This window comes from Pogona vitticeps, chromosome 8 (assembly GCF_051106095.1).
Source record: "Pogona vitticeps strain Pit_001003342236 chromosome 8, PviZW2.1, whole genome shotgun sequence".
In the NCBI taxonomy this organism is placed as follows: Eukaryota; Metazoa; Chordata; class Lepidosauria; order Squamata; family Agamidae; genus Pogona; species Pogona vitticeps.
This window is the reverse complement of record NC_135790.1, coordinates 23630066-23656398: the sequence shown is the minus strand read 5'-3', so window position 1 is coordinate 23656398 and position 26333 is coordinate 23630066. Positions and strand designations below refer to the sequence as shown.

The 26333-nt window shown below is 45.8% G+C and overlaps 1 protein-coding gene across 4 annotated transcripts in view; it reads left to right on the top strand.

Annotated features, from left to right (window-relative positions):
• The window catches only part of IGSF9B (immunoglobulin superfamily member 9B), a 103478-nt gene that overhangs the window by 20169 nt on the left and 56976 nt on the right, over positions 1-26333 (top strand). For all 4 annotated transcript variants that reach the window (XM_072979141.2, XM_078379838.1, XM_078379840.1 and 1 more), the window contains exons 2-5: positions 10395-10592; positions 16383-16529; positions 24059-24210; positions 26118-26235. In XM_072979141.2, the coding sequence (XP_072835242.2) occupies positions 10395-10592; positions 16383-16529; positions 24059-24210; positions 26118-26235 (615 nt within the window). The remainder of the gene's footprint in view (positions 1-10394; positions 10593-16382; positions 16530-24058; positions 24211-26117; positions 26236-26333) is intronic.

Genomic DNA, 26333 nt, shown 5'->3' with positions numbered 1-26333 from the left:
CATGTGCTCTCTCATTCCGGCTCCTGCTTCCACCGATGAGCTTGTGGGATGCGAGTCGCTCAAGGGAGGGCCGCCCCATCCTCCTCTTTTTTTTCTCTCCAATAGGTTTGCAGCATGCAAAGGAGGCCGACGGAGGGGGGAAGTTGGAATGGAGGAGAGCAAGAAAGATGACTTCACACAGGATCTTTGCAAGGGAAAAAGCGGGGAGGAAGTTGACCTGATAGGAGGGCCAACGGAGGCTACAGCGGGCTGCAGGCATCATTCATTCTGCAAGGCACAAGGCTAGCCCTGCTGGATAGGGGAGCCCTCTTGCTTGCTTTCTCCTGGGGTGGCCTGGATGTCCGTTCCCAAACCGTGATCCTTGAGTGTACAACACGCCATCCTCTGCCTTCCACTTGCAGGGAGAGATACCGGGACGTTGACCCTGCTCACAGCTGTGCCATCTGCCCCAGAAACTCTGCTCTTTAATCCTAAATCCACAGGACCGGCTGTGGCTGCCCAGCAGTTGAGGTTACTGCGCATATTCCGGGACTCAGCCCGGGGATTAAAAAGAGCTTCAGCAGAGGAGCCCTAAGCAAGCAAAGCTGCGATGCTGAGGCTGTTCTCTTTCTCTGCTCCCTCCTTTATACCCGATGCTGAGTAGCATCTGCCGTCAGCTGTAGGTGAGGAGGCACCTTCTGTGGTTGATGGGAACAAGGCCTCCAGAGGAATATGCCCAACATCGGCCAGTTGGCAAGAGCAATGTCAAGGCAAAGAGGATAATATCTTTCCTTAAATATGATAAGAGGAGGTGTATGTGTATTATTATTATTTAAGATCAAAGAAGAGTCTACTAGGGAAGGGGTTCCTGATAAAATGATGCATAGTCAGAGCTTGGAAAAGATACTGTTTTGGATGATGACTCCCAGAACCCCCCACTCCCCCCATGGCTACTGGATTATGTATGACTCCTTGAACAATCCAAAATCAAAGGAGCGTGAGTTGATAATGGTGGGACCCAGAGATCATGATTATGACAAAAGCTAACACAGCTTTCCTCCTGGAAAGAAGATAGGGGAGTTTACTAATTCTACTATTTTCTATTTCCATCCCATCCTTCCTCCTCAAATACTGGCATACTTGATTCGTAGAGTGGTGCTTGCTCTCTATCCCTGTTTTATCCTTCGAGTAGTCCTGGGTGAGGATTGTGTGGAAGAGAGAATGTCCCAAGGTCACCTTGTAAGCTTCAGAGCGACTTGTCTATGTGAGTAGCTCAAGGGAGGACCACCTCATCTTCCTCTTTTTATTTTATTTTATCCAATAGGCTTCTGGCATGCAAATTAGATTTTATCCTGCATCACTCCATCCTTAGTTGGGTACCCTAACCACTGCATCCCTCATCCCAATTGTCATGTTGGCTTTAGTGTACATCTCTGTCTCCACTGGAGGTATGTGCATGGTGCAACTGAACTGTACAGTCCAGAAGTCCCTTCTGGTCTGTGCTTGCACAGGACCAAGCCCCATCCGGAATCCTACGGGGGACAATACTAACTTTCTGCAGGTGCTGAAAGTCCAGTTTGGGAAATATAGCTCTCCAGCTTTCCTGGACCAATCTGAGAATTACAAAAGAACTTCTCCCCTATGTGGTTCAGAGAGGATTTGTGTTTTGTGCAGCCAGAAAAATGATGTGGGGGCACCTGGGGGTTTACTTCAAAACCAGTATGGACTCCCACCTGAGGTTCTTAAGGGAGCATATTCCCATGTGACTATATAGTCTAGACATCTTCCATTGTCAGATTTCATGCAGACAATGAGCTACTGTGGTTATGCTGTGTGTGCTGAGAAACCATTAAAGGATTGTGCTGAGATTTGAATTACCAGCTTCCTTCCTGTCAGCAGGATTCAGAAGGAAAAGGGCTCAAAACACAATCTAGTCGAGAGCAAATATTTTAAATGGGAGAGGCATGTGGAAGCTGGTGAAAGATGATGAGACAAAAGATCAATTAGGCGTCTCGCTGACTAGTGTGCTGGGAAACTCTGCTTCCAGTTCAATTTCTGGGCTTCTGTCTAGGTCGAATCTAATCTGGAGAAGGAGGTTGACCTTCCTCCATCCTCTGTCATAGGCCTCTTTGCCAAATGAGGTCATGTGACCTGCTGGAGTGGTGGAAACACCCTACGATACTTTCTCTTTCATTCAACTAGTTGTTCAGCTGTGAAATTCACTGCCACAAGATGCAGTAATGGCTGTAAAGCAGGATAGATGAATCGGTGGCTGCTGATGGGATTGGCTGTACATCATCAGTATCAGAGGCAATGGCCAAACTCTTCTTATTTTATTGCAATATGCATGTGACAACCTCTAAATCTGGATGTGTAGATGCTTGTGTTTGGAAAACAGTATGCCTTGATGAATGGCTAAATCAAGTGTTACCATTGTTTGTAGGTCAGTATTGGGGAAGATACAGCAGTTCCAGATGTTGTCAGACTCCAACTCACATCTGCCCTCACCACTGGCTATGCTTGCTGTGTCTGATGGGACTTGAAGTGCAGCAACATCTGGAATACTTCAAATTCTTTACCCATGAGCTTAGCCAATGGTTCCCAACCTTGGGTCATCCGGATGTTCTCAGACTAAAACTCCCAGAAGCCTTCACCACTAGCTGTGCTGGCCAGGATTTCTGGGTGTTATCGTCCAAGAACATCTGGGGCCCCAAGATTGGGAAGCACTGAAAGCAATCTGGATGGGCTGTCCATATTATTCTGAATGATGTTGCAGAGTCAGTGACCAACAGACATGAGCAAAAATAATCTTGTGCACCCTGTTTGTGGCTGGTAATATTTAGAGGAACCTTTTGTTGAAATTTGCTGGGGGAGGTTAAAAAAGAACATCATTATATATATATATTTTTCTGCCCTTCCCATAGATCTTAGAGCATGAGATAGTTAATAAAACCACCTTAAAATAATCTAAAACAATTTAAAGTATTTTAAAAGAAGACAACGCTCCATAGAAAATAAATGCCTGTTGGAAATCAAGCTGTGATCTCCCTAGGTGTCAAATTCTTCAATGGTGGCCAGTAGATGGGATTGACCAGCAATAGAAACATCCGTAGGAGCCTGGAGTGGGTTCCCAGCCTTGGCTTGGTGTCCTCTTCTTGATTACTCTCTATGTGTTTGTTTCCTTCTGTTTCCGATGCACTTATGTCTGTCTTGCAGGCTAAGGAGGCCCTACAGGTGAAGGGGTTGCCCTGGTGCTGAAAAGATATTTCGGGACTGTGACAAGTGCATCATGTCCCTCTGCTTGCTGGCTGTCCTCCCAGGTTGTGTTGTGGAGATGTTGCAATGGCTTTAGAGTGGAGACAGCTTGGGTTGGCTCTGAGCTTCCACGCTGCGCTCATGGGCATGCTTGGTGGACCCAGGACACTTGCTTGATAAGCTGCCAAAAAATCAGCTTCGGGCAATGCTGGTCTTCTAAGCACCAAGCCGGCAGTCCACCCTTGTAATTGCAATTAATAGGAATTCAGCAAGAACTGCCTTGTAAGCCCCTAAGGAAGGCCACCTTCTTAGCTCTGAGCTATAAACCAGGCAGTCCCTGCCTGAGGTCCCCGCCAATCTTCCTTAAAGGAGTTCAGAAGAAAATGTCAGGAATTTGACTTCTTTTTGCATTTTTGCCCCATACATTTTGGTAATTAGAGCAGATTACCCAGTGTGGGATAGTGGACAGAGTGATGGAGTAACGCTCGGGAGACCTGGGTTCAAATCCCTGCTCATTGGAGTGTGTGGAAGTGGTCCTGTTAGGGTCACTATAAATTGGTTCTGATTTGATGGCATAAAACACACATACACAGAGAGATTTTCTTTGGAGTTCTCTCCCTTGAGGCACTGATCAGTCTGCTACTTTATTGATGCACCAACTTTTGCTGTTCTCTTAGGGATCACAGTCTTGGGATCCGTCCAGCAAGAGGACAATCTTGGGGTCAAAGCTTAAGTACCTGGGGTCCTTCATGGGCTGGTTGCATTGACAGCAAACCTTCGCGTCTCTGCTTCCTTGTACTTGGCCATCAGCATGATCTTACTCTGGTTCTGCCCATCAGGAGATCTTTCCTGGAAGGTGGAGCGGGGAGGGAGACGAAGGCTGAGGAAGGAGGGAGGGGATGAAGGCAACTGAAGTCATCCTTCCTCCGCTGACAGCTTGCAAAAGCTTCAGTTGCATTTGAAATGCAGTGATAATGAGCCCCATCAAGGTGTGAACAAAGCGTGTTGCGTGTGTGGTGGTGGTAGGAGGCCAGTTTTGCACGAGCATCAAGGAAGGTTGTGGCACCTGCTTTCTGTAAGCTTCTTTTAGGATTGAGGCTAGGCGGAGGTGGTGGTGGTGGAGAGCTGTCATGCATTTCTGGAATGGAGACAGGCTCTTCGTCTTCGACATGCATACTTGCTCCCCATTGCTCGCACTCATGCACCCAGTTCTGCAATAGGTGATGCAATTTCTGGCACGTCGACTCTCTCAGGCTCCCCTTTCCTCCCTCTCGCACAGCTCAAGGGACTAACTTTTGATGAGGTCTCCTCTGCCTTTAAATAGCACACATTCCTGCCTCCTGGGGTCGCTTTTCCACCTGAAAACCTCCATAAATGGCTGTCTTTCCCACCCAGAAAGAAGACTCCTCTCCCTCTCTTTCTGTAGTACAATGTCCCCGACATGTCCACCTCTTGCAACCTCGGGCACTGAGATGGCCAGTCCCACCTGTGTCCCGGAGGGACTTTGCTTCGTAAGCCTGCCTGTTCTCCTTGCCTCCCCCCCCCCTCCGCCCAAGCTGCTGGTTAATGCCTCAGTCTCATAGGGTGCCAAAAATAGATCTGCCAGCGTACGAGACTCCTGTGGAAGTGTGTGTGGGGGGGAAACAGTGATGTCATCCCGGGCCAATCAGCGCCAGCTCTGTCGAGGAGAGCGCAGCAGCTGGGAGGGGAGAGAAAGCTTTCAGACCTCGCTGGAAAAAGGAGGAAGAGAGCACTGGTCCTCTCTTTACTGCATGCTTAGCGGGGGGGGGGGGGAGGATGGAGCCCATCCCACCCTTTTTTTTTTGGAACCAGTGTTTTCCTTTGAGGGCCATCTCTGGGACATTTAAATCTTCCATACAGATAAATAATAGCTTCACGCATTCCTCTATACTTCAGTGAATCTGGGCCTGGGGGAAAAAGATCAGAGCCCAGAGCGAGAGATGCAGAAGTAGCATCTGGCATGATTTTGTGTGTGTGTGTGTGTGTGTGTGTGTGTGTGTGTGTGTGTGTGTGTGTGTGTGTGTGTGTGTGTGTGTGTGTGTGTGTGTGTGAGAGAGAGAGAGAGAGAGAGAGAGAGAGAGAGAGAGAGAGAGAGAGAGAGAGAGAGAGAGAGAGAGAGAGAGAGAGAGGTAGGTTCCAGTCTGTACCCCATATACGTCACGTCTATATGGGATACAGACCTAATTTACCAAATTCTGGGTTTGTTGAGAGAGACGATTAATCTTCCTCTTCACATTCCAGGAGTTCTTCCTTAAAAAGAAATGACGGGAATGGCCTCAGCATCAAAGGAAGCGTGTCCTGTAATCCTCCAAAGATGCTCCAAATGATTTCAACTATTTCATAGACTTTTTTTTTTCATGGAGAAGAAGGGTGAAACTGTAGCCCTAAGAGAAGAGAGTCAAAAGGTGGCCCTTGCTGGCTCGTGGATGGATCTTCCTTTCCCACAAGCTGCACTGTTTCAGCACAGGGGGGCAGGTTCTGTAGCAAAAGGGGGAAGTGGGGTCCCCACCCCCTCCCATTCCCAGTCCAGACAACGAGCCGGGTTAAAGCGGAAAAGAAACACACCGTTCTTGGCACGGGGAAGGGTTCTGATCCAGTCCTCCTTTCACTTTGGAATCGAAGGAGAAGAGTTTGATTTAAAAAAGCAGACGGACCCTTTTCCTGCCCTGCACCCATGTTTGAGCCATCTGCATCATTTCGCTTTTCTCTCCCCGGTCTTTTTTCATAGCCCGTGAAAGGGAAATTGTTTAGCTCCTCCTCAGCCTCTCTAGGGAATTACAGCATGCAATTCCCTCGACCCCACAGGAATGTTCCAGCCGGCACCCCATAAATCTGAGGTTGCAAGGGGATGTCGGCAGCCGAAGAGGCATTCAGGTTAAGAAAGTTGGCTTGCTACTGTAATGTTCAGGTACCTTTCTCAGTCGGGAATCATTTCTGGATTGGGAGCCCATCCCTCCTGCTCCTTTCTGCAGATCGTCAGTCAAGCCTCATTGGGCAGTTGGGCTGAGATGTGACATCACCCGGTAGCACCGGCTGCTCCCCGGGAGAACCCTTCTCCTCTACAAGAAGCTAGGACTAGGATTGAATCCTTCTGGATCTCTGGTCTCAACTTCTTAAATAGCCAAGGAAGAAGGATGGGGGAAAGATGCGGAGATTTCTTTAATGTTTCGCAAAATGGCCTTTCTTGGTTTCAAAGTTCTGCAGTTCTGCAAAAACTTTTCCTTTATTTATATATTTTAGCGTTCGCATTTCTCTAGCCAACTTTCCCTAAGTGAATATTATACTAATAACCTTTGAACTGCAGAGCTGGAAGGGACCCTACGGATTCTCAAATCCAGCCCCTCTTAAGGAGGCATAGTGGGGAACCGAACACCCAACTTCTGTCTCCCCAGCCAGAGACCTAAACCAATGAGCTATCGGGCAGTATATGGGGCTCCCTTCCTTTCCACTTCATCTTCAGAACACCCCTTTCAGGTAGGACAGGCACAGAGAGATAACTCAGTAAATTTCAGGGCTTGGTGGGGATTACAAGCAGGACCCTATAATCGGACACTAACCACTAGCCAGCCCAGCTATGCCACACCAGCCAGTTGTTTCTAATAGCTGAGGGAGACTATGTATGGCTGCTTTTCCGATTGATATATCTATGACTCTAGTGACTTAAAATTTAATCCACATTTTAATTTAAACTCTAAATCCAAGTAGTGATTTGAGAAATAAACCCAAGTTTGCTTTCATGCCCCCCGAGAGAATACGAGGCTGAAAAAAGTTCAGCTTTTATTAACAAAGGATTAGTGGGCGGGCAAGAAATTGCTTCAGCAAATGGAGATTTGTAATACAAACTTCATATATTGTCCGTCGTCCCAGCCAGGGCATCTTCCAAATGTTCTAGATTAAAAATCCTATCAGCCACAGTCAGCAGGTCTAGTAATCAAGTATGAGGATGGTTACGGTACACAGAGCCCGGGGAGAAAACTGCTTGCGAGTCATGTATTCGTTTGGGTCCAGAAGTGGTACCAACTGAGTCCCACCTGGGAGGGATGGAGCAGGAGTCTTGAAGGCACCCCACTTGCAAATGACACCCCAGAATAAGCCAAGGCGAATTGTGTGTGAGCCCCGGAAAGGATGGGGCTGGTGGGTGGTCGGAACCCTGAACCAAGAGCACTTACGAGGTGAAGTCATACCTTGCAAAGTCCAACAGATGCCACTTCTCGGTTAGCAGGGGGGACGATGCCACCTGCTCCCCCCCAGTCCCCCCCTGCCCGGTCATTCCTTGTTTACAACAGCCAGAAGGAGCAGGCCATCGAGGGCCATTACTTTCATGGAAGACGTGATCCAGGTACACACAACTATCAAGAGTACACACCATCATGGTTTTTAATTTTATTTATTGATTGCTCTTCTTTGTAATCCGGCTAGGCAAGTTCTCCCAATGAGCATTTATACTTTACCATTATACTATGCACATGAGAGAATCAGAATGAGTCGGAGAGAGAGATTGTGTGTGTGTGTGTGTGTGTGTGTGTGTGTGTGTGTGTGTGTGTGTGTGTGTGTGAGAGAGAGAGAGAGAGAGACAGAGAGAGAGAGAGAGAGAGAGAGTTTAAATCCTCTTCATAAAACCTTGAAAACATCCACCTTTTTCAAGGGATGTGCACATAAACCTGAATGTATCAGTGGATGTGTCAACCTGATTGTGGTCTGTCTGTCTGTCTGTCTGTCTGTCTGTCTGTCTGTCTGTCTGTCTGTCTCTCTCTCTCTCTCTCTCTCTCTCTCTCTCTCTCTCTGTGTGTGTAATGGATACCGGGTTCTTTCTATGGCTATAGCTGCAATTGTAATTATCCGGTTGCTGTTTTAACAAAGCTGTCACTGCCGGTACTGCAGCCCCGGCTGCGCCAACGGTTTCCCCATCAAAGGGCCTGTTCCAGAGGGTTTTTTTTTTTTTGGAAACATTTTGCTGATGATTGGATAGGAAAGCAAATTGGTTTATGAATGGAAACCTCTCCTGCTACTGGGAGGAGGAGAGCCCTTCCCTGCAGGTATGATTAGGCAAGGCGGAGAGGCTAAAAAAAGCAAAAGGGGGGGAAGAAAAATTCAGCCATAGGGTTCTTGCCGGGTAGGGAGGCTCCTCCTCCTCTTTCCCCTTCCCCTGCAAGAGAAAGGCGGAGAGACTTGTGGGGTGGGGGCAGCCCTTGTGGGAAGGTCACCTTGGAGGGATGCTAACAGGCTGACTCTGCAACTGGCGGGTCCTGCTGCCTTTGTATGCTAGGTGTAAATCCCACTTTCGGCAGGGCAGCTGATGCCCTGAAGGGAGAGCCCAGAGCACAAAACCCTTCCTATTGCTACTCTAGCCTCTCACACAAACACCTGCGTTTTCCTTTCAGTGGATACTGGAGGTATTTCTCCATTCTGTCTTTGCCTCCTTTCCTTTCTTCTGCAGCCATTCCTGTAACCTTGCCCTCGGAAGGTTTTAAGGAGGGTTCTGTTGTTTTCTTTCCAAAACGTTTCCTCCCTAGACTCCTTGCTCGGCCCATGTTTTTGTGTGTGTGTGGGGAATCTGGCCTTGTTCACTGGGTAGTCCTTGGCGGGAAGAGCGCTTGAGGGTATGCAGAGCTGAGACAGTTACTGTATTTGGATGAAACTCTCAGGATCTCCAGGGGAGGCACATGTTCTGGGAGAGTTAACCCAGAAAAGGAGCTTTTCCGAGGGCACATGGAGCCTTCCGGCTGGACCAGATGATCCTTGAGGTTCCTTTCCGTTCTGCAGTTATGAATGTCTTTTTGATGTTGACCTTGCAAGATCTGGCTTCTTGTGTCAAAGGTTTTTTCTTCCTTTTGCTCACACTCACTACTTCCTCTCTCCAAGCTGTGATCCAGGTAAAGGGCATAGACTGGGAAGGATAATTGGAGAGAGAGAGGGAATTTTAACCCTTAGCTCAGGAGTGGCTGGATTGGTCAGTGAGTTAGTTGGATACCTGGCTGCGTCACCAGAGGTTGGGAGTCTGATCCCTCGTTTCCCTTCTTGGGAGAAAAATCAGCCTGTGTAGCCTTAGGAAAGCTGCACAGCCCCAGAGCATGCCCCGAAGAAGGGAATGGTAAACCACTTCTGAGTATTCTGTATTCTGTATCCAGAAGCCCCTGGCAAGGCTTCACTGTAAGTCAAAACCAACTTCACGGTTCACAATTATTATTATAATTTCCCATCACAGGCTGCAGCAGCCCTGAAAACAGGGAGAAAGAAAAATAGAAACAAAAATAAAAATTGGAAGAGCTTGGGTAGGTAGTTTTGGATTTGAATGTTGGTCATTTTGGGGCTCCAAAACACTGAGGAATCTCTCCCACCCACCTTGCACAGCTGTAAGGGCTTCTGGGAATGGAAAACAATGCCCCTTCCCTTTTTTTTTTCTTTGTGGAGACCACTTTTGCAGGATAGCTCCATGGTTTAGGTATCTGGTTATGGAGCCAGCGGTTGAGAGTTCAGTTCTCCACCTTGACAGGGGCTGGAGTCATTGATCCGTCAGCTCTGAAGTTCTAAGATGGTGATGGTTTGTTTTCTCAGGATGCAGAACCGGAGACTCAGGGGCAAAGGTGACCTGTGGGCTTCCCTTTGATCCCCTCTTTCAGCCGTATATGAATGGAAACAAACTTGGACAGAGTTATTCCCTGGTTACCCTGAGCTCTCATCATGCCCCGGTGGCTTTTGCTTTTGGTCCTCACAGGGAAATGCGTGGTGGTTGGGGATGATGATAAAGAGGGAACTGCAATGAAACCATTGGTACTGTTTCTTCTGAGGAAGAGATCGCCCCCAAAAATGCTGACTTGGCTGGCAGGGGAACAAAACCAACAGGAGAATGCACAGACTGGACCCTCCATCCTCTAAGCCACTGGTTCTTAACCTTGTGTTACTCAGGAGTTTTGGACTGCAACTCCCAGAAGCCTTCACCACCAGCTGTCCTGACTGGGGTTTCTGGGAGTTGCAGTTCAAAAGCATCCGAGTAACAAAGGTTAAGAACCACTGCTCTAAGCAAGCGAGGATCGTGCTGAACTTGAATCGAAAGTTGCTGACCTCGGTTTGAATCCAACAGCTACTTCCAGCTAGAGTAGACCCATTGATTTCCATTCTTCCCATCTTCTCTTTCCCAGGTGCCCACGGCTTAAGAGAGGAACCCGAGTTTGTGACAGCTCGTGCTGGGGAGAGTGTGATTCTGGGATGCGACGTCATCCATCCTCTGATGGGCCAGCCTCCTCCCTATGTGGTGGAGTGGTTCAAATTTGGAGTGCCTATACCCATCTTCATCAAATTTGGGTTCTACCCACCCCACGTGGATCCAGAATATGCTGGTGAGTGATGCTCGCTGAAACTGCTGAAGGATCGCCCTGCTTGCATGAAAAATATGCATTTTTTTCCACCTTGGGAAGGCTGAGCTGGTGGGTAGAGACGGACAGGAACTGGAAAAAAAATTGTGGTTCATGGCTACCCATGGACCACAAACAATCACAAACCCCTCCATCAAAAAACAACCCAGTTCGTGGTTCCTTTTCTCGGCTCACGCCCATCTCTACTGGTGGGACGTCTAGTTTCTGTTTCATTTAGAGAAGGGAGGAGTTGCTTTTAAAAATGACAGCTCTCACAGTGACCTATTCACTGTGAATTCTGCGATATTCTGCCTTAGAATCTGGGACACCGTACCTGGTCTGAGTTTTGAGATGCAATGTGACCTCACTTCTGCATTCACTCACCTCTGAGTAAGTGCCACTGAATTCTAAAAGGTTCGTTTCAGAAATATATACTGTATTTATGTATAGTTCTTAGCATGCTTGCTGTCCTCCATTTTTCCTTCCAACGATCCAGTGAGTTAGGTTAGGGTAAGGGAAGGACTGACTCAAGGTCATCCATTGAGCTTTGTCGGACTTGACCTGACCCTCAGCCAATGGTTTAACCACAACACTCTGCTGGCCAGCTGTGTAGATTTTTTAAGACAGTGCAAGTATTCAAGACAAATCCATTTTCGAATTTCCAGATTGTAACCACAACAGCTAACTGGTGGATGATACAAAATGGTAGTAAATAAATAACAAGAACTTCACTTCAGCCACTGACAAAAAGCATATGCATATATATTTTAAAAACTTGCCAGTGGGAAAAAAAATATGGAAACAGATTGCCCTGGGTGTGAAATGATAATTGTACGCATATGGGGATAGATCTAACTGGAGCATGTATGGGTCAAGTGCTATTCCTTCTCTTTAGAGGTCTTGCCTGGGAGAAAAGATGGGGTTGTGGAGTGGAGCCCCCTGCCTGAATCTCAGGCGCCAAGGGCTACCTTTAGAAGAAGATGTGATACGAGAAGAAAATGTCATGGCTTGTAGCCAGCGTTGGCTTTTCCTCTCTGGATCCCAAACCTTTGGAACACTTTTCTGGATCCCGTTCTTCTCCTGTTTCCAGAATATGCTCTAGCAGAGAAGACGACATGTCTTGTTTTCTTGGAAATCCAAGATGTTTTCAACTGACCTTTGCCCACAACTAAAATGGTACATCTGTCTAGCTTAAGTCCAACTTGCACTGGGCGGTTAATAAGCAGAACTGGCCAAGTTTGCCTTCCGTTCCCTTCTTCTCCTTCCACTCCCGTCCAATTTCCTTTTAGATTGCCGGTTCCCTCTCCCCACCTCCTTTTTTTAAAAAAAAAATCCTTCCTTTCTGCCTGGTTGGTTTTAATTAAGCTGTGGTGGAGAGAAGCCAGCTGGGGTGTTTGGGCCAAGAGAAGCCGAGGCAATGAAAAGGAAGGCCACTGCCAGGCCCTATTGCCATGACTGCCCTATAAGCAACGGAAGACTTCCAGGGACGCTTTAGGGGACTGTACACACAAATCTCAATGTGACATCCTTGGAAAGGCAGGCTGCTGCCATGCCCTCTCTCCTGAGCACTGAAATCTCTGGATGATGCATTCAGGGACAGCAAGAGAGAAGGGAATTAGAGCTGACATGGCAAGGGAAAATGGGACCATCACATCATGTCCTTTTTCCAAAATCCCATGTGCCCTGGATTTCTGGTATCTGGGGATGTCACAGAATCTGGACTCAACTGGAAGACACTGGGACCTTCTTGTGTCTTTTGATTTTCTGAAAGTTTGTATAAGGTGTGAAAATGTAAGGAAAGTGTTGGCTGAAATCTTGTGGCTTAGTGTATTAACTTGCAACTGGAGTAGGCCCATTGAATCAATGAGGATTTGATGAGTCGATTCCTTTGAGAGTTCTATTGATTCAATGGGTCAACTGTAGTTGCGACTTAGTGGGCTAAGCAAGCAGATTTTGGCTTGTTTGAGAGGAATCAGATAGAGGAATTGCAGTCTCGTGAAAAGATTTCCTGAGGCGGTTTGCCTAGCTTTACAACTAAACAGGCTGTAATCCTGTTGTGTAATTACACCAACGGAAGGGAGGTGATGTGACTCGCCACTGCAAATTGCCACCCATTAATGAGTCCCTGTTTACATTCCTCGCTGCACATCAGCCTGGTGACTTGCCACGCTGCCAGGAATTCAAACAAGGATTCAACAATTAGCTGCAATTTGCCACTGCGGGTTACATTGTTTTGCTTCCATTGGTATGACTGAACAACAAGATTTTGGCCTGTAACATTGTTACAGATGGAATCTGACTTCTTTATATTTCTGCCAATGCTGCCAAAGAAACCTATATGTCTTTTGATTCTGGTTAGACTGGGATGCATGAGTTGCTGTTGTATCTTTGCTTCCTGATTTTGTGAAGCTGCTTAATGTCTTCTTCCCAGTGGGGTTTCCTAGAAGTCACATAGACCTCCGTCATACATAATCCTCTGAATGAACCATACTGCCCATCCTGGGATGGAGTATAATTGCACGTGCTCCCCGCCTTAAAATAGCTAGTCACATTTTGGGGCTTGAGTGCCTTTCCTCCACTCCCAGTGGCCTTGTTGTCCAGGAAGGCTATGGATTCTGGTATTTGTAGCTCTAAAACAGAACTTCCCCATGCCATGGTCCTGACAACGAAGGAGAATGGGTAGGCAGAGGTTCAGAAACACAAGCGTTTGCGAGCCGGTGGCCCTCACTGAGGGGAGGGCCACTCACCAGCCACCCCCTGGCTTCGCTGTGGGCTTTTGTCCTTTTCCATGTGCTCCGGCTGCGGGCTTGCTGCAGCCACAAGCTGTCAGAAGCATCCTTGACTCCCATCCAGGAATGCTAATTATCCTGTTAGGTCAGTGCGCATGAAGCACTGCAGATTTCCCCCGTGCTTGAATGGCAAGTTTGGAGAGAGAGGATGCAGCTGAGCACTGGGCATTGCTCATTCTGCCTCTTCCTGTCTTCTCTCCTCTAGCAGAAGCTGAGATTTTCTGCCGGTTGAGCTCTCTTTCTTTGGCTGACCCCAGACCACAAGAAGAACTCTGATGTTAGTTGATACAACTGGTTGATCTGCCCCAACCTCTCTTCTTCAGTGGCACGGTTCCTCTGAGGGCATAGCCCATCACAGGCACATGAGATGGCAGAAGCCCTTCTGCTCCCTTGTAGGGGCCATACTAGGAGCAATCAGACTCGCAAATGAAGTCTGTGCTTATCTTCTGAATGACAAACCATGAAACAGAGTGAGCTTTGCAGCACATATGCAGATCTGCTGCTGGGGTAATCAGATGTTTTCAGACTATAAGAAATTTTCTCTTACAACGAGGGGCTATGTGTAATTTGTAGGTTCCATATAGCACAGTGCTTAGATTGCAAAGGGAGAAGGTAAGTCCTGAACCCCTTTGTGCCAGGCTTCTGACGGCCTGTAAGGAGAATGGGTGGGGATAATTTGACCAAGACAAGGATGAGGAATGTGTGGTCCTCCACATGTTGTTTGACTACAGTGTCCATCATCCCTAATTTATAGAGCAAGGGATGGCGGGAATAGGTGGGGGTGCCATCCAACAGCCTCTGTAGTAAATGAGTGCTGAGAGTTTTCTAACCTGACACCCTTCCTGCATTTTGGACTAAATCTCCCATCATCTTATTGATTAGCCCACAACAGCTGGAGATGATCAGAACGGTAGTCCAACAAGCTCAAGGGTGTTGAGTTTAGGAAGACAGATCTAGACAGACCAGTGATTTGGCTTGGTAAAAAGACACATTTCCACAACCATGAGAGGCAAGATGCTTCCTCAGCCTGCTTGAACACTTAACTTCTAACATGGAGACCTTGATGCCCTCCACAGGGTGTTGAATTACAGATCCCATCATCCTTAATCACTGGCCATGCCATCTTGGGTGGGAGGGAGTTGGAGTCCAGCAGCATCTGGAGTTTCACAGGTGTGTCCGGCATCCTCTGAAACAAGGGTGAGCTGAGCGCAGGCCTCCCAATGTTACTGGATTACACTTGCTATCATCCTTCAACCATGTTGTTAGGGCTGATGTTAGTTACAGTCTAATAGTATCTACAGACTATCTCACTTGCTCTAGAGAAGAATGACACCTTTAGCAACCTATACTTCCAATTCTTCTTCCTCTTTTTCTTCCACCTTCATATAAAGCCTCCTAGCAAAAATGTAACCCTCCTTAATATTTCTTTAGAGACATAGAGTGTCAAAAAGGAGGGAAAACCCACTTTAAATTATCCTGGTATTCTAATTTATAAGTTCACACCATCCAGAGATCTGTTGGTCTACACTTCTTCACAAATGGAAGAAATAAGATCTAATTATGGTAGGATGCCTCAATAAGGTTTTCCCCCCTTCTTTCCCATGGAAGTTTATTTGCTCCAATTTTCTTCCTTATCGTTGTGTTCCATATTGTCCTTCTCTGTTAACTAAGAGTTTTCGAGGAAGCAGATTTCCAAGCTTTCGTCAACAAGATAAGTACCTTGGTTGTGACGCATATTACCATTACAATGTGTTCTCTTTATTGTTCCAGATCAGTGGTCCTCAACCATCAGTGCAATAGAGATGGTTGAGGTGGGATGCAGGGTACTTGTATCAATCACTAGGATGTGACTCTTCCTCCATCCCTGTGGTCTTCTACAAGTGTCACATGCCATTACCTAGTGACCTTGCCTGCCCTGGGTTATGCATCTATCTACTTCGGGCAAGCAACAGTCTTGTTGGTTTCTTCTGACTCCATAATTTCTCGTGCTCTCCGATTTTAGAAAAAACATTTCTATAAGCATTGAATGCCTGTAAGGGTAGAAATGTTATTCTCAAAATAAGTGGGCTTTTTGCTTCTTGTGTGGTAGGACCCAGAGTCTTTGACAAACTGATGGTTGGGACATAAGAGAGAAAAAAATTGGCAACCACTGTCCAAAATGTTACAAAACCACGGTTAGAAATGTTAGCAAAGTTTTACAAATAGGTGGAGTAAAAATGAGATTCTGGGTGTGGTGTAGTGGATGGAGTGATGGACTAGAGAACAAGGTGTGAATCCCTGCTCAGCCTTGGAAATTCACTGGGGGAAAATACCTTGCTTACCTTGAAAGACCTATTAGGGTTCATTCCAATTTGTCGGCACAGAACAGACACACAAGACACACAAGAATGAGAGATGGTGTGGGTGTAAGTGGATAGTATGTCAGACTAGGACTCGGGAGACCTGGGATCAAATCCACCTTTGGTAATGGAAACTCACTGGACTGGGGAGTGACAAATGATAATGCATCACACATGGTTCTAAAGGGTCGCCATAAGTTCAAAGCAATTTGGCAGCACATACTAACAAAGCAAGGGTAAAATGAGGATGTATAAGAGACCGCAGCATGAGAGATGTTCCTGGAAACCAGACAATCATAATGGATGTCTGAATATGGGATTTGTTTGAATGACCTATTTGGATGTCTTGTGCAAATGAATCCATAGATACTTGATGAGGACAACATAAGGGATTAGCAGCTATGCCGCTGTACAGTTCATCTACTGTAACAGTTTTCATGCACGAGCGCTTGTGATCACTTGATCCGTAAACACTTTCCCTCTCCTATTTCATCCCTCACCTGCTGTCATAGTCTGGGAACACAGTCGCTCTGACTGCCCTGTGCACCTGCTTCCATAGTTTTGGGTATAGTTGGCAAGCTCTGTTGCAAAGAGGTCTGCTCCGTTGAATCGCTCCTCACCCCTCCCTTCTTCCTGCTCTCTTCCAGGCCGTGCCAGCCTTCATGACAAGGCATCTCTGCGCATCGAGCAGGTTCGCTCGGAGGACCAGGGCTGGTACGAGTGCAAAGTGCTCATGCTGGATCAGCAGTATGACACTTTCCACAACGGCAGCTGGGTGCATCTCACAGTTAATGGTAGGTGGCATCATCACCTCACTGAGGAGCTCTCTCTCTCTCCAAACTCTCCGATAGTCTTTGCCTCACCAACTGCTCTGGAGTTTCCGTTGGAGCATTGTAGGGTTCTTTCTTTATGTACAAGTCAACTGATATCATACATTTCCTGAAATAGATCCAACTGTGCAGCCGGTTTAGATCAATGTCTCTGTCTCTTCTTGGCCTCGTCCTGCATTTTAAGGATGTGCTTGTATAAAGGAGCAACATCAATATGGGATAAATATTTCACATGCCCAATTGCTGCACTGCACTTAGATCCTAGGGTCTTTTGTGATCTCTCTCCCCCCCCCACAATCCTCCGGTTACTGGTAACATGTCCAGTAACCATCTGTTGTCAACGTTGCCAAAGGCTCCATCTGTTCTCTCTTCCTCAACAGTACTTACAATGACCAAAACTCTCAAGGTGCAAAGAGTATTCAAAATTATAGTCTTTTTGAGGTGGTCAAAGAATGGTTGAATGATGTATAGGTTGGCAGCAGAGGTAACTATAAAGGTTCCTCTCTCTTTTCTTGAGATCACGACAAAAGGAAGAAACAGCAAAAATGAGTCACATACATGGTTTGAATTTCAGTGATTGGTGTTGAAGAGCACTCCCTCCCACTGAACTGTCTGTTCAGTAATGCTGCATGGCTACCTAAACACTGAATCAAATTGACATTTATAGAGTAAATCATGGGAGGCTGTAATTTTTCCTCTAACCCTGCTACTAAATCCTTTCTCTGCTGCTCAAATGACCACAGATATATTCTTCCTGTGTGACAACATGTCTTTGGTGTATGAATTTTTGTATCTACAGTACCTTTCACCCCCTTGACATCTGTTTGCATCATCATCATCATTATTATTCAAAAATACCAGGCACAGTCAATCACAATTATAAAAACATTGACTAATATTATATAATAGATACAAGTTTTAACCAAAAATCTCTCTGTTAAATATTGGCACAGTATCTATGCTGTTCATAATATTGCTGGGTTTTTTTTTTTGTAGCTCTGACAGTGTTATTTCTGAGATCAGCAACTGCTTATAAAACTGTGTGAAATTTCTTGATTTTGTTGTTGTTGCTTCTCTCTTTTGAGAAGAACCTTGGTATGATTCTGAGCCTTTAACTGCCTTCCTCAAAGGGACAGAGAATACAACAGCAGATTGAGTAGAGTTTAAGATGAAAGGGTAAAGACTGAAGGCTCTTAACTTCAGGACCATGGATAGCTCCAGGGCTGCAAACAGGTTATTCTGATGAAAGTCAAAGGCCTGCTTATAGAAATGGGGAAAAATGTGTCTCTGGTGGGTATTTTAAGAATTTTCCAAAATTCATATTTCTTCAAATATTGAATGGCGGGGGGAAGGGCTGTAGCTTAGCGACAGAGCATTGAAAGTTGCTTGAACGTGTTTGCTGCTGTTGAGTGAAAACATTCACTGAGGACACCCCTGGATACATGGCAGGTTGATTTCAGACTTCCTACAGGAAAGCCATTCTTGAATTCAACATCTATGTATCCCCATTATTCTCTTCCTCATCCTCCAATGTGTTCCTTCTTGTGTTCTATGCACAGCAGATTCAGAGGCCAGTGTTACTTGAAGGTGATTGATTTTGATTGAAGGTCACAGCTGGAGGGGCCTGGGTTAGAATATATAACTTCAGTCAAAGTCTTCAAGCAAAGGTGGAAGCTAGACAGATGTGTACCTAACTAGCCTCCAGTCATTGCAATTAATATATATGAAATATTAACATGTCACTAAACAGATGAAATTACCAAATTAAATATTATATTGAGCCTCACAAAACCATGGAGCATCTTCACTTGACCAATCCAGAGCCATCCCAAGATAGTTTGCTGCTTGAGGTCACACAATGGGTACGTTCAAAGCACAAATCAGCTATGTACACCCAAAGCGGGACATGCTTTAATGAGATGGGATCAGAGATAGGAAACTCCAAATGCCGCCAAGACAGAACAGTGGCAGAATGAGAAGGAGGCCAGTGCCCTAGGGGAGAATTTAAATGGAGGATAATTAACTCTTCCTGAAGATCCTGTGAAGCAAAGGAAACACAGATATGCGAGTATTGTTTTCCTGATGTCGTTACCATGTGGACAGACATGATTTTGTAATGTGATTTGGTGCTGACATAAAAGTAACAGCGTCTGGAAGGCACAGCTGTTTGGAAGGCAAAGAATCCATGACATGGTTGTAGAAAGATGAAGATGGAGAGGATTAACATCGGATCTTAGAAAAGTTAAGTTTCCGAACTATATTTCCATGTTGGGCGGGGGACTTTGGCAATTCTGGTTCAGAAAGCAACTAGTCGAAGCTCTGGTTCACACATACCACAAAGATGAGCAGGCTACAACTTCTGGGTAGGGAGAGGATATTTTGATTTTTTTTTGGACTAGAAATCCCATAATTCTGGGAGTTCTACCTGACAGAGAGAGACAGACGCCTTACAGGCACCTAAATTTGGCTCACCTGGCAGAAGGCTTAGAAGTCTAGCTAGGCCTTGGTCTGCCCCAACTTCCTGTTCCTGCCCTGGTGCCAGCTGGGAGTTTTCTTTCTGAACAAGAAGCTAGACAGGGCTAGGCCTAGCTAAATCTCAAAGCCTCCCAGTTTAGGCCTTTGCTCCTAGGTGAGGCCATGTTCAGGGGTCCGTAAGGTGTCTGGTAGTCAGATCAAATTCTCAGAAGGGAGAATTATGGGAGTGTAGTCCAGAAACTCCAAAAAATTTGTCCCTGCATCTGGATGCGACCTGTCTCTTGGCAGAATGCAGCTTTCTGCCAACACACAGGTGTGTTACCTACTGGCATCTCCCTGTCAAATTCAATGGTGACTCCTTTTTCAACATCTTCTGAGCCCAGCTCCCTCCACGCTCATGATTCTGTCAGGCACCGCTCCTTAACAAGGGCTCCTGATGTTTTAGGGCAGAGTGATGCTCAAAGGGAGGGGCGCAGAGTGTGATAGTGAGTCAGAGAGGGGAAAATGGTTAAATGGCTCCTGCCTTATCTAACAAGATGCTGCTGCCTGGGAGATGGGAGGAACAGACCTTCTGGAGAAGGAGCAACTTGGCCTCGTTAACTTTTAACAAGCGCCTTGCACTCGGCTGAGCTTCCTTTAATGTGCGTTTTCTCGAAGCACGAGGCACGCTCACTGAGGCATGCTCAGCTCTTCACTGAGCGATGCAATTCTTACGCCTTAGCAAAGCCTAGGAGTTCCGCCTGGGTGAAGCAGAGGGCCAGGTTTCACTTTAAAATGCAACTCCGAAGGAGAGCTAGCCTGGGTGGCCTTGGGCAAGCTTCAGAGCCCCAGGGCACCCCCTAGAGGAAGGGAATGGTAAACCACCTCTGAATATTCTCTTGCTAGACACTTCCCCCTCCAAAGGAGTTGGCATAAGTCAGAAGTGACTTGACGGCATGCAATCATTATATTATTTTCTCTCCATATGGGACCCAAGGTGGTTCACAAAGCTTACAACTTTACCATAATCACCATTTTTAAAAAGAGCCATTAAAAATTAAACCAAGAAACAATTAAGCATCTGTCACGATTAAAACCAGACATTTAAAATATTTTTAAAACATTTTCAGTGACATCTGAATCCAATAGATAGAGCATTTTTTGAGATCCCTATCCGTTGCTTAAAAGCCTATGTGAAAGAGAAGGCTTTGCCTGATGATGAAAGGACACGATAGAGGGGGGAATATTTAGATGTATGAATACCTGCTAATTGGGTAAAACTCTATGCATTCCCCTCAAAATAAGTAAGTTTTTCAAAGCCCCCCACATCCTGGTGTCCAGAATATTAGAGTTACATCTAGAATCTCTTGATGAACTGCTACTAGGATTTTTTTAAAAAAAACCTTATTTGTCCATTGCAATGATTTGAAATGCAGTTCTTTCCATGCCTATTCAAAAGTAAGTCCCCTGAATTCCATAGGACGTTCTGTACAGTACATTACAGACAGGGTTGCAACTCAAATCATTTTCTATCTGCTGTACATTTCAGTTTTAATGTGACTCTATTTCCACCCTAAGTAGGTCATTGCTGCTGTTCAGAAGGTACAGTTTTTGGCATTTTTTTGCCAGTTCACTGCAGTTCAGTCAGGCCTGTTTTCTGAAGGTCTCTTTCCCCCATATCATTGTCACTGTTCACAAACAGTACTTTTATATGTCTTGAAAGAAACAGTGGGGAAAACGTAGGACTAGTGCCTTGGCTGACCAAAGAGACCTTGTGAATCAATGACCTTGGCTTCAAAGTCCTGCAGCTCTTTGAAAGGAGGGCTACCTGTGGATCAATTTCTCCATCAGTACTTAAAATGAGCATGTGTATTTGCATACAAGCGCATTTCCCTTCTTAGTTAACTACTTCTCCTGCTTTGATTGGCCGCTTCCTGTGAAGTCTGTCCATGGTGCCATAATTTGGTTCCTTTCCCCTGTAGAAAGGTTAAAGCAAAGTATGCTGCTTATATGCCACCCCATAGCACTTAAAGCAATGTCTGGGCAGATTACAGTAATTATGCAGGGTGCACTTTATCTCCCTCCCCAGCAAATTTACTAACCTTGGAAGGATGGAAGGCTGAGTGAACCTTGAGATAAATATCTGGGATTGAACCCGAGTTGTGAGCAGAGTTTGGGTTGCAGTACTGCAATTTAACCTCTGTGCCACAAGTAGGATGAGATCTTTGTCTTTACTAAACTGCAGAACTTGGATGTCACTACTTATGAGGAAAGAAAAAAATATTCCATTCCTGTCAAGTTGTATCTGACCTATAGGAAGCCTGGATTTGCCAGGTGTGGGAGATGCTTCAGGAACAGTTTCATTACTGCCCACCACAAGCTGAATTCTTTGTAGTTACTAAGTTATAACTAAGTTACATTATGATTGGAACTCAGTGAAGGAAAATTTTGCCCTTTTGTGTCACAACGGTAACTGTATTTTTAGTTACTGGTGACTCTAGTTTCAATGATGCTGTGAATCCATGTCGGGCCTTAGTTTTAAGTTTAAAAAAGTTGTCTAAGGTTCTGAACCTATAGATTTGAAGTAAAGGGCAGACTAAAACCAGGAGCGGATTCACAGCCCCTCTGAAATTGGAGTTGCTGGCCACCAGTGGTTTTGAATTCACCACACACACCTTTCGTTCCGTGGAATTCTGGAACTATAATAAAAAAATCATATTCTGGGTAGATGAATCATTGGTCTGACTCGTTATAAATCTGGCCTGAGAAGACTAGAAGCATAGTATGAAACCATCTTATGGGAATTAGGACTGAGACAAAAATACATCCCAGCCCCATTCAGCACATTGTTGATGTATCGTAAAAGGGGCGGCTGTTTTGTGTGATAGAGGGCTACAGATCAGGAGGCTATGAATGGGTGCAAAACATGGAGCAATGATGGTATGATTCTTATCTCCACCCTTCAGAAATTCAGGACTTTGAAATCTTCACTTGGGGTTGTTGTGGTGGTAAGTCATCATGGGGTTGTACTACTGAGTATTAGGCCAGGACTATGGAGACCTGGATTCAAATTCCACACTTGACTGGTAAACTCATTGGCTGAAATCCTGCAGGAGGTCACAACTAGAGTTGATCCAAGGAATTAGTTGGGATGTAGTGAGTTCTGTTGATGTGGTGGGCCTACTCTAGTTGCAATTTATGACTGGATTCCAGACAGCGGGTGACCTTGGTTTGGTCTCTCCCCCCCCGCCTGACCTTTTCCACAGGGTTGTGGCGAGTATAGCAGAGAAGAGAGCCGCATACTTGCTTGAGCCAAAGTGACCATCCACATACACCCTAATAAGATTAGGATCCTTAGAAAGCTCGAGTTCGGGTAGCGTGCGGAGTGGAAGAGAGAGCCATTCTTTCCGAGTCTGGCCTGTGACCTTGAGGTTTCCTGTCTCTGTCTCTTTGTGCGCTTGTGTGCAGGCTGTGCGCTGTGCAGATTGGTATGCCCCCCCACCCTAAAGCAACTTCGCTGTGACTGCAATCTGGAATTCGGTTTTGTGTAACGCTTCTCCAGCCCCCCTAGCTGGCGACTCAGACACTGAGGCATTGTGTTCTGGAGAAAGTGAAACCCATCAGTCTCGCTTCATTGTGGAAGCTTAATGAGTAGTGAGAAATAAACAAACGTGTCTGGTTCACTTGCCCCAGGGTAGAGGATGGGAAGGATGGAATTCTGCAGCCTTCTATCAGAGGACTAATGAGGTTTCTAACAGCTTCCTGCAGCCCAAATGAAAGGCCATTCCCCCAATTTTCTCCCCACCCCTTGCAGATTTTTTTTTTAAAAAATGGAATAACATGTCAGGGTGTTCCTGTTCATCAAGCTCTGTAATTAAAAAATCTACAATTTTTAAATGCCAGAATGCTAATTGGCATTACAAAGGGCCTTCCCTTTTTCCAGAGTGCTCGTTGGCATTACAAAAGTCTTCCTACCTTTCTCTTCTCCAGCAGGAGTCGCTGCATTGATCAAAACAGACATCATCAGAATATCATTCAAGGCAAAAATCAAGGGCATGCAAGTGGTGCTCTCCAGATACCATTAGCCTGCAGGGGGTGACCATTTGCGTGGGGTTCATTTATTTATTTATTTTTACTCCCACACCCAGAATTTTCCCATGAATTCTTTGCACAGAATTCTGGGAGTTTCAGCCCACACACCCACCGGCTCTTACATTTGATTCTATATGTGTAGGACTAAATCAAGACCAAGGCATTGTCTCCTGATCAGTTGTTTGAAACAGCCCAACACAGGTAAGATGACGGTGCTCTATAAAAAGGACACAGGCTCTTATATGTTTGATCTTCACCGAGAGATGTCACAGGTTGTACTTTTTGTGTCTGTTGTCCATGCAGTCCATATGGCCTTTGACCATACAACGCGGTGTGTGTCTCTTTATACAGTGATGCCTCGCAAGGTGAAAATAATTCATTCCACGAGTTTCATTTCGTAGTGCGAAAATTTCATCTTGCGAATTTTTCCATAGGAATGCATTTCAATGCATTTCCCATAGGAATGCATTGAAAAAAATTCATCTTGTGAAGTATGGCCATAGAAAAATTCATCTTGTGAGTCACCCCCCAAAAATAAATAAATAAATCGCAAAACGCTTTCATCTTGTGGGTTTTTCATTGCACGAGGCATTCATCTTGCGAGACATCGCTGTATATTGTTGGTCCTCATAATAATAATCTTAGAAATTCTGAACTGGAAGGGACCCTATGGATCATTGAGACCAGCCCCTGTCAAAGAGGCACAATGGGGAATTGAACTCCCAGCCTCTGGCTCCCTAGTCACTAAGATGCCTAAGTTACTGAGCTATCATGCAGCACCCTATAAATTGTATCCAGCAATTCCCTATAAATTGTGACCTCTGTAGCCAATGGTCAAGAGTCACTGTTCAGCAATGCTGGGTGAACCACACGTTGCTTATTCTTGCCGTTTTGCATGGCATCGTAATCCATCCTCCCTCTCATCTCTCTGTCCCTCTTCTTCGCAGCTCCCCCCACCTTCACAGAAACTCCCCCCCAATACGTAGAGGCAAAAGAAGGCAGCAGCATCACTCTGACGTGCATGGCTTTTGGGAACCCTAAGCCCACCGTCACCTGGCTAAAGGAAGGGGAACTCTTGGGTGACAAGAAAAAATACCAGGTAAGGAGACTGTGTTCAGGAAAAACCATCGCTCTATGTGGGGAGGGGGGCGCGCATGATTGCATACATAATGTACCACCCCTTGTGATTCACAGATCATAAACAGAACAGCTGCAAGGGACCTGAACTCTAGTAGTGTAAATTTGAAATTTCGGATGCTTATCAGGCCAGTTTCCGTAGCCTGGTGCTCTTTTCCCATCAGCAGGCTGCTAGATCGGTCTCTAGAAACCAACGAGGAGCCAATATTTTGTCAAGTGAATGGCTCTTAATGGCCCTTTAAAGACAGAATCACCCTCAAATATTGTGCAATGCAACAGGGATCGCTTGCAGGAATATATTTCTCCTGGGAATGGCAGTTATGCTCAGAGGGAGCAGGGAAAACTTAAGAGAGTGGATGGGTGATGCTGTAGTCTTTGGTACCTAGGAAATCCTGGGACGTTGATCCTGCACGCCTGGTTCGCTACACCACTGCTGATGACCTTGGAGAGTTTTTGCCGGTCACAGTACAAAGCAGTGAGTTGTGTGGACAAATTGGCTGGTAGTATTTTCATACTGGTGCTGGAGGAGACTCTTGAGAGTCCCCTGGACTGCAAAGAGAAGACATCTATCCATTTTGAAGGAAATCAACCCTGAGTGCTCACTGGAAGGACAGATCCTGAAGCTGAGGCTCCAATACTTTGGCCATCTCATGAGAAGAGAAGACTCCCTGGAAAAGACCCTGATGTTGGGAAAGTGTGAAGGCAAGAGGAGAAGGGGACGATAGAGGATGAGATGGTTGGACAGTGTTATCGAAGTGACCAACATGAATTTGACCCAACTCTGGGAGGCAGTGGAAGACAGGAGGGCCTGGCGTGCTCTGGTCCATGGGGTCACAAAGAGTCAGACACGACTTAACAACTAAACAACAACAACAACATTTTTCATTCCATTTAAGGGTAGCCACAAACAAAGCAGTTCACTTGGGTCCTGGCATCACTTCTGAATTATAGTTCCTGCCACTGATGGGAATAATGGGGGGGGTGTCATTTGTTAGAAACAGAAATGGAAGGATGTAGCAAAATGAGTTTCCTCACTGGCAGCGGGGTTGGGTGGCCGGACCTGGCAGGGAGAGATGAAGATGGTTCCAAGGGACTGCATCTCTTGTCTCTATGGTAACGGCCTCCTAAGCTACTCCCTGCTCCATCGCTCCCTCTCAGTCTGTAGCCCTGGTTTTGATACCTGCAAAACAGAAGAGGATCAGATAAAAACTGCTGAAGTCAGCATGCTACATGGCAAACCACCCTGCAACAGAGCTTGGAAAAACTCCCTTTTTTCGGGGATGAGAACCCCTATGATATCCATAAAAATTGGCATGGAGATTTTTGAAGTCATCATCATCATCACTGCTGATGCCAGATGGATCATGAGCTTGATTGTCTAAACAGGTCTATGTGGGACCTAGGGGAGGACAATTTCTTCACGAATTCCTTCATTTTTCATCCTCAATTCCATATTTCTTACAATACAGGGATGGTTTGATCTCTGTCTTTGTGTTGGGATATGCTTTAACTACAGTACCACAATGGTGCTTCTGTTTGTGCAGAGGTCAAACTAAATGAGATGTTTAAAGATGCCTTTGCATTTAGCAGGTACAACTATTTAAATACAAACCCACCCACCCACCCACCCAAAAAACCCCACACCTAACTCTATAGTTGCTGAAAAGGAGATGAATCATCATTCGTGGTCATGAGAAAACTAGCTTATTTGAAGCTGCTGTTTGCATAAGAAGGGAAAATGCAAAATCACAGTTAATGCTATGCTTAATCTCGGCCTTCTGTTTACATGACCGTGTTTGTGAGCTCATGGGCATTTGTGATTGCCGTGGTTTTGTGTGTTGACACTCATACTCCCGCCCCCTCCGCTAGGTTACAGATGGCAGCCTGACTGTTCTGTCCATCAGTCGGAATGACAGAGGTGCTTACACCTGCAGAGCGTACAGCATCCAAGGAGAGGCCATGCACACCACCCGTTTGCTTGTACAAGGTAATTCCTAGACCTGGACCATCCTTGCGGTTTCCTTGCAAACTGTGTGTACTTCTTGTTGTGTTATCAAGTTGCAACTTATGAAGACCTTATGGAAT